This window comes from Calliopsis andreniformis, chromosome 10, assembly GCF_051401765.1.
Source record: "Calliopsis andreniformis isolate RMS-2024a chromosome 10, iyCalAndr_principal, whole genome shotgun sequence".
NCBI classification, from domain to species: domain Eukaryota; kingdom Metazoa; phylum Arthropoda; class Insecta; order Hymenoptera; family Andrenidae; genus Calliopsis; species Calliopsis andreniformis.
The window spans coordinates 13618772-13627440 of record NC_135071.1 but is presented as its reverse complement, the minus strand read 5'-3'; the positions used below and the strand labels follow the sequence as shown (position 1 = coordinate 13627440).

General features: G+C 35.8%; 1 protein-coding gene across 1 annotated transcript; it reads left to right on the top strand.

The window, feature by feature from the left end:
- The first annotated feature begins 5533 nt into the window (after positions 1-5533).
- On the top strand, positions 5534-7230 carry LOC143185092 (uncharacterized). The gene is made up of 3 exons (XM_076387827.1): positions 5534-5963; positions 6275-6685; positions 6732-7230. The coding sequence occupies exons 1-3, from the start codon at positions 5544-5546 to the stop codon at positions 6963-6965; spliced, it is 1065 nt and encodes a 354-aa protein (XP_076243942.1). The 5' UTR covers positions 5534-5543; the 3' UTR covers positions 6966-7230.
- Positions 7231-8669: the final 1439 nt, after the last annotated feature.

Sequence of the window (8669 nt, the reverse complement as noted above, 5' to 3'; positions counted from 1 at the left end):
GTATGCCAGGAATGGCACAAAGAATCTGGACAACGCACACGCCTGCTGCGCAGCCGGTCTGCGCACACGCTGACACCGCTTAGGCGGCCGCGGGAGAAACCAGAAGCCGAGGGGACACGAGGCCAGGCGGCCAAGCACGATCCCCACTCGACGGCTACCCCCACCTGCGCGCGCCGACTCCCCACTCCGCGAGACGCTCAGTCGCGTCACACACGTACCAGTGACTGGATGTATGGTTCCTTGTTGAGACTCTTGCCTGCGTTCCAGGGGCACTTGTTGAATTTCTGGCCTCGCGGTACTAGTATGGACTTTTTCAGGTGCAGCTTTTAATTCAGCTACGCTACAATTAAGTACTGGCTCATTTCTTTTTACATATTTCTCTGAAATCATCGTTTCTTATTTTTTGCGACATTTTCTATAAATCGTTCTTTGTGAAATCAGACATGTTTTGTACTAATATCTTGGATTTTGCTGAGATTTTTAGCTTTCAAAATTGTTCATTTTTACAGCTTTTAAAGTACAGCTTTTGTTTTTAATTATAACCTTTAGATGAGCAAACTCAGGAGAATGAACTTTTGAGTATTTATGGGGGAAAGCAATTGTATTTTATTCGTCATAGCTTGAGAAAAATATTTCATTTCATTCCAGTAGAAAGTATTCAGTATTTTTATTAGTATACTAGAATCTCCATTAACTTACAGTTACTTATAATAACATATATGATTGGTATTCATATTTTCTAATTTGATATTGAATCTAGTCCATTAATCAAGATATTACTGTATTACTAATATAATATTCTTATTATCTAGTCGTAATATCGTTTGTATGAGTTAGTATTATTAGCGCTATTAGTATTCTTATCAGTATTTTTTGTTTTTATAAACAACTTAGTGTTATTGTTATGGTCTCCAGGGTCTGGCAGGCCAACTGGAGCCATTTGTGTGCTTAATGGATTCAGGGGATTAGGCTGGTAGTTATCAGCCGCTGAGTCACAATCAGAACAAGTGCACTGGTTCAAGATCAGAATTGGGCATTCGTAAAAAAGTAAAAATATATGCATACAAATTGCAAAATGTTACTTCGAGAAATCAATTATTTTCAAATGATTTGTTTGCCAAATATTTAATTATTTCAGATAACGCTATAACATTTTTTTATATGCTACTGAACATAATTATAGTATTACTACAATTTTTCATAAATTTTAAATAAAGTAGCTAATGATAAAATAATTTATTTTAGGATCAATTTAGATTTATTTAAGATAAGGTAGCTGGATAACCAACAACTAAAATACAAATTTTAATTCATTAAATATTTGAATAAGAATTTATTTCGGTAATATCGAATCCTGCTAAAGATTGCCAAGTGATGCCCCTCTCCCATATGATCTTCGACCTGTACTTTCCCACTCTTTCTTGCAAAATTTATTTTAAAAAGTATTTTAATATCCTGTTACACTATTCTAAAAGTCACAACTTCAAGCCAATTTGAATTGGGCGCAGTGTCCTTTGAGCTTAGTTGACCCACGAGATAATATTGATTACCCACATGTTTAGAATAATTATTCTGAATTTTGAAATAATTATTACTGTGTGTTTACGCGTATAATTATTTATTTGAAACTCGAGATCAATTTTACCTAAATAGTAACAACGTGCTATTATCGATTTCTCGCAGCTTCCCATTTGTCTGTGATCAGCGTTCTACCTTATCTGCAAGAGATTAATGAGATAGCAAAAAAGAAATTAGGGAATTTAGCCTGCATCGTTTGTAGGTACGAATGGGACCAATTTGGGTTTTCAATATACAAATGAGTCCATTTTTGGTAACATAAAGGAGGTCTTAGGGTTTAGAAAACTAAATAACGCGATAACACGATAAAAGGCAGTCATATTAAAATACAAATTTGTATAAACATTAACTCCTGCAAGTCTATTAATAATTCTTTAAGAATCAAATTCATGAATCACGGTGCAGTAATCAAAAACATTAAAGGTAGGATCGCTGCACACAATTTGTTGCATAAAAATTCATCCGCCTGTTCTCCAATAAGCCTCTTGTGTTTGTAAATCCTCACATGGTTTCGACAATGTATTCTCTGCGAAAAAAGATGATATATTAATTGAAAATGTTTCCACATATTTTCGTACATATTTCTCACTTCTTCCTCGTTTCTTTTCTTCTTCAAAAATGGTAACGAAACTTCATCTTCTACTTCCCGTAAAAATAGTGGCAATAAACTACAATTTATTTCAAAAACTTATTTCACTTTCTCGGACGTAGTTTTTTAATTAATTAGTTAATTACACTACGTAACATATCTTGTGTATTGATTTTACGTGCGATGATCGTGTACTGGAGAACACCATCTGCGTCAGAACGTATGCGTGTAATCGCATACAGCAGCCGTGTGCTAAGCTAAATGCATTGAGCCTTAAATTCGAAGAAAAAGGGTAGAATAGAATATTTCTGTCGGAACGGCGGAAAATACGCACGTTAAGGGGTTAAATCCGATTCGCTCTGGCAGCAAGCCTCCCTTTGTCGCGCTCGCTGCACTCGACAAATGTTTACGCAATGATCAGAGAGCTGGTGACAGCCTCGCCCCAGGGGTTGAAACGCGCAGTTTTCGTGTGGGCGACATATAACGGGGGAAAGGCAACGGTCCGATTTCACCCGCGAGCTTTAATTACTTAATTACGTTGCGCTCGATTTTCACAACGCGAACAGACTAAACGATTCCGTTAGTTTCATGGCAATTTCCCACACAATTTTCGCCCCCCGATTATAGAACACATTCGTTTCACTATAATGAACTTAATTAAAAAGTTTTTTGCCATAAATTTATACAACGAAAATTTAAGACCAACGTTAATTACGTAAAAATTTCTCCAGACGATGATTTTGAAACGTTTCACCATTATGCTCAACATTATACAATTCTTTATCTTTATTATTTTCAGAATGTGGAAGATCGCATATCTTGGAAGACAATTGTCAATTTTTTTTTTTCAAATGCATTCCTTAACAAAATCAGAACTTGGATCTAACGCAAATACAGTAATCTTTTTTTAAAAAGAGTGCAGATTAAATTAACAAACATACTTTGCAGTGAACTATAATTTACTTCAATCTCTACTTATTATTCAATAAAAATTTTGTTCAACTTTGAAGATTATTATCATCCCTCTAATTCATCCTATTATATGTACATTGTCGATGCACTACTTTATAATAAAAACCTCTTAAACAATTTTTTCTCGACATTCCTTCAGCGACAAATATTTTTATTGCGAATTTTAGAAGAGGTGGATCGTTCCTCGTTGCTTCTGTTAATAAAAAAAAAAAGGCAAAGGTGTTCAATCCGTGACGAGGCATCACCTCATAAACATTGAAAACATTTCTTATAACCGGATATTCCGCGGGGGTAGGATTCCTGGCGTGGCTGATCGCGGAGATTTACTTGCAACGACAAGCTACAAAGTAAAATATCGCGCGAACGATGCATTCTGAAAATTCTTCTATCGTCAATATTACAAATAATATATAGCATTATTGATATTATTATGAAAATATTAAAGAAAATTCAGTATTTTGAAAACTGAAGGGTGTGCAGTTTGAAAACTAAAATACGGGGGTGGGTAGCTTGTGAAACTTGCTAGAAGTTTATTAGTTAGTTATATTTAATACAATAACTTTTAGTTAATACTAATAAGTGGCAACTACGTTAAAAATAAAAATAAAGATTGTTAAAAATTAATCATTAATCAATTTTTGCTGATGGTCACCTTTACAAGCGTTTCCAAAAATATTTCTCAAAAGAAATTCTATGCCAGTAAGTAATTCTATCGGTTACATTTTAGGGGTGACAAACCCCCGAAACACTTCCGCCAAAAATGTATTTATAAATAGATAATAACAGAGATCTTGAAAATCAACTAAATCTTTTTAATATAAAAACATTAAATACTAATAAAACGTGTGCTTTTGTTCGATAAATAAACAGACTATTTAACAGTACCAAAATCAACTTTTAAAGTGACAGTAACTATCTTTTACCCTAGCTGATACTTTTACTAATCTGATCGCCTATTTTCGGTCCGTGAAAAGTGTCTATGGTTGGATTCTGCTCCCCTAAACGTGGAAGACGCAGACACTGAAGGGGTACGAGGGGGATGCAGCGACGAGCTCACCTGGCATACCGGAAGGAGAGTATCGCGACACATTTTGATCGAATTCTTCTCGAGGTCGAGGAATGCCGGTATCTCCAGCAGATATTATTACATATTTAGGTGGAACCTCTCCGTAGGTAATACACTTAGACGTATTCTCTGCGCGCTGCTTGTGCTGGTGTACAGGGATATGTATCTAGCTTTACTCGCGCCACCCCCGCACACCCCCGACCTCGAAGGATCGCAGTTCTCCGCGATATCCTGCATATCTCGGCATACCGTCCCCGTCGTTTCCGACATTGTTCCCTAGCCCCACCCCTCACCCCCTCTCCTGCCCCCTAAACTCCACTGGCGAATAATCCTACTCGTTCGACGTCTACAGGGCCGACTTCCCCGCTGGATTCCTCTCGATTCTGGTACAGCGATTGCTGCCCGTAGACCTAGTGTCCATGATAACTCTTCCTCCTCGTTTAGATCGCTTTGAAAAGAAATCTTTCAAAAAATTGTCTTCAGAAGGCATAATTCACTGAGGGAAGAAAGATTTCTTCAGAGTCTCCTGCCTATGCTAAATCTTCTTCTTCCTTTCTGAGACGCTTCAGGGAAGAAATCAACCCCTTCGAGAAGAACTGTGTCTGAGAGTTATTATGTGTATAATTGGAAGCAATGGTTTACTGAGTTGGGGAAAGTTCTTGTATTATTTAGTATATGTAATGTTGATGTCCTACTTTCGCTTACTTCAATTATTATCGACCTTTCACAATAATGGCTGTCTCTGTTGAGCTTGGAGGATTCGCGGGGCTTGAAGGTCTTAGCAGGTGCGTAGGTGTTCTCTTCGTTTCAGGTTCCCTTGAACTTATTGATTTGCGAAATCTGAAGAGTTTCAATCCGAATTCCTCAAATAGTGGCAATTTGAGATAAGCTTTGAAGGTTGCAAAAGTGTATAGCTAGCTTTGTTCTTCATTTTAGATTCCATTATTTTAGTCATAATATGCTTTAGTCATAATTTGTCCCGTTTGATGAGAATTTTATTATTAAAGCTGCTTTTTTTCTTTCGCTTCTTTTGAAGAAGTTTTCTTAAACTTACCATCTTACTGTAGCAAAATAATTAGCTTATAGCCTTATATAGCTTCGTCACCGTATGTATTAGAGAACAATTGTGCATCGGTGCAAATCTATCGATAGTTATCAGCCCTGTTTTTTCAGCAAATTTCACACCCAATGAACATGAATGTTCATTCTCTTTTCTTCTTCAGTCTCTATCAGTCACGTCACTAAGTCAGTTAGAAATTTCGGAAGAAACCCTGAAGAAGATTCCGACAACTGACTCATTTTTTCTACCAACCCTTAACTTTTAATTTTATTTATAAAATGTTGGAAGACTCGTCCGACTCCTCTGACATCGACGAAAATTTTTTCATCGCTCTGACTCTACTCCATTCGACAGAAAAAGATAGTACAGAGAAGCTTCGCAAAATGCTGGACGCGAGTATCCAGAAAAAACACGGTTTCGAAAAAACATTGATAGCAAGAATGCCAAAGAAATTCTTGCAGAATTCTAAAGTTCGGGGAAAATCGTTCTCCAATGAAAATACAGCGAAACGCGATGAAACTTCTCAACAAGGGACTGTCACAAAGAAATGCAGTAATTTATCTGTGAATAATGTTGCAATAGATAATTGGACATCTGTAAAAATAATTGATACAGAGAATGAGGACTTTGCTGAAAAAGGAGATATCCCAACGATATCTATTCCTGATGAAGGTTCTGGTGATGGACTTCTTTGCAAAGTAATTATTACCTGACTAGCAGAGTCTTTTTTAAATTTCTTATTTTACTTCACTGTTTTGGTAAGCTAGCTCAAATCTCCCCTGGAACCTCTGGTAAGTGCCTTGATTCGTATCAAAGGAGTCATGTTGCCCCCTGATCTGAGGGGTCCTGCTTTGCCTGACCCATGTTGAAGAACTTCGCTTGTCCATGACCCACGTCGACTAGGTCCTCTTATCTCTAGTCCGCGTCCCAAGTCCCAAATATTGTTTCCTAGCTCCAACCCTCCCTCTCCTAATCCTAATCCCTTCTGATCCCCTTTCTTCTTCAAAAGGTCTGCAACGACGCAAAACTGGGCCCGCTAATCCTCTTAGAGTGTCAAGAATGCCAAGAAGTCTACCATCCACTTTGCCATCAACCACCAGTAGTCGATATTGATATCTACGACCCTAGAATCGTCTGGCGTTGCAGCAAGTGCTTGGACGCTACCTTGACCTCTTCTGCAGATGATCTTGAGGGAAGAAAAGTCAAAAGGTTACGCCAGAGAGATGTTACTTCCAAGATCGATCTATCGGAAAGAATAGACGCGAGTCGTTTGAAGAACGACGAGCGAGCAATTGGTATTAATAATTTTGGTGAACAAACTTTATTCTATATAGAGCACTTTCTTGCTATAAGCTCTTTGCTATGCTTACCAAGTTTCAATTTAGGATCGTTTAGAGTGAACGAACTTGCTGTGAATACGTAACTATTAATTTCCAATAAGGAGTAAACTGAACTAACGATGACATAAACTACGAGCTTATAGCAGGAAGACACAAGTTTTTAATAACTTGGATTTTATTACAGTTTTATTATACGAAATAACTGTAGATTGCGTTCTAAAGACTGCTGGATCAGAAAATGTATACGTGAACAATGTTTCACAGTTGGGCCCAAAACCTGTGAAAAGTGGATCCTCAAATTATCTGCGTAAGCGAATTGGATCTAAACTCTCAGTAACTAGAGCCATAGCTAAACGATAAGAACTTTGTAATTAAATTTTGTATTAAAAGTGATTGTAACTCTGTATATAACTTAAAAATATTCAAAAATATTTAATTGTATAAGTACGCAAAACTAGTACAGATTTTTTCCGTTATAAACTCATCAACCATTTCTTAGTTAGTTTTATTCCATCCTCTCTCTTATCTATTTAAAAAAATCCATGTGCATATGAATAAGTATTAAATAATGATTTTCTATAAACGATCAGCTCAATTTACCAAAAATAATTCAGATATATACGTTTTTATTTTTATCTGCACAAGAAAATAAAAAACATATAGTGAAGACATATTTAGAACGTGACTTTAGAGATCCAAATAAAGCGAAAATCGAGAATAAGGTGTATAACAATTACACCAATTACCAATCACAAAATGAAGGATTGGCAAAGCAGAACCAGTTTCGTGAGCCGCGCGCTGCTCTGACCTAACTCCTGTAGGTTTTTATTTGTGGGTCCATCTATCAATTTTTATCTATGACAAAATTCACAATATGGTAGGAATTTTTTAACGCGGTTGACAAAACATGGATGTGAAGTGTGTATTGTAACAGGAGAAAATCATTTTCAGCAATTTCTCTATAAGTTGTAAGCATCCTTAAAATAATTCATCGTAAATAAAAAAGTGTTTATATTTCAAAAAAATGGAGTTTTTGACTCTACATGTGCATGACCTTTTTCATCCTTAGGAAGAGTCTATCAAACAGAATCTATCGAATAGTCTATCAAAATAGGACCACGTATTTCGCTGTTCTGTGTACATAAAAGAAGAATAGAAGAAGGTGCAGTGAACAATGACAAGTACATGCAAGGTACGTTTTATTTCGTTTCCATTCATTAACATGTACAAGGGTAAACCCTAAATATTTTTCGTTCTCAACCGACGCAAATTTTCGTACATCTGATCACAGGGGCACATTGCTTTCGAAAAATCAAAAGAAAAAGGAACATGCTATTTACTATTTCGGTAATTTGCATATTGAGAATGCTGTCTGTCTTTATCAGACAGCTCGTTCCCCCCTTCTCCGTATTAAGGTCAACGGAGTTCAATTACCTTCGCTAGCCGAAGTTTTGTTTCAGGCTCGATCACTTTCGTTCTAATTGATCGCTAGAACTGACGAACATACTATGATTACATTTCTTTACAAAATTATTTGATAACAATATTTTAAAATAAAATACTTAAATATTAAATACAAACATTAGTTAAAAAACTGAAGAAAAATTTCTTTCAATAATTCAATATTTTTCAATTACTAAGCAAGGAATATTAAAACACAGTGATCCCCTTGATAAACGATAATCTTTCTTCCCTCTTAATTAACCATTTTTCTTGTCTAATTTCTCTTGAATCTCCAATTTTTATTTCTCATTCTTTACAGCTTAAATTCTTTGCAACTTAAATTGGTACTTAAAATCCACAACTGAAAATGAACTACTTAATTATCTGCAGCTTTGATTGCTTTTTTCTCTTTTATCTTTTTTTTTCTGAAAACAAGTGCCCTGAACGATTCTGTGATAATACGTGTATGAAGTTTATATTGAAGGAAGCAACATAATTGAATTGGAAAAAAAGAACTTATCATTACTCCTTAATTACTTCTTAATTAAATTACTTAGGCACCTTGAGGAACAAGTAATTTTTGTAAACCTATTAAACATAAAAAAATACAGCTTTAAAGCA

What these genes read in the sequence shown, in the direction of transcription:
- LOC143185092 (XM_076387827.1), top strand. Translation starts at nt 5,544, where the DNA reads ATGTTGGAAGACTCGTCCGACTCCTCTGACATCGACGAAAATTTTTTC. An exon ending in GTGATGGACTTCTTTGCAAA is followed by an intron (nt 5,964 to 6,274) that starts GTAATTATTACC and finishes CTTCTTCAAAAG; the next exon opens with GTCTGCAACGACGCAAAACT. An exon ending in ACGAACTTGCTGTGAATACG is followed by an intron (nt 6,686 to 6,731) that starts TAACTATTAATT and finishes TAACGATGACAT; the next exon opens with AAACTACGAGCTTATAGCAG.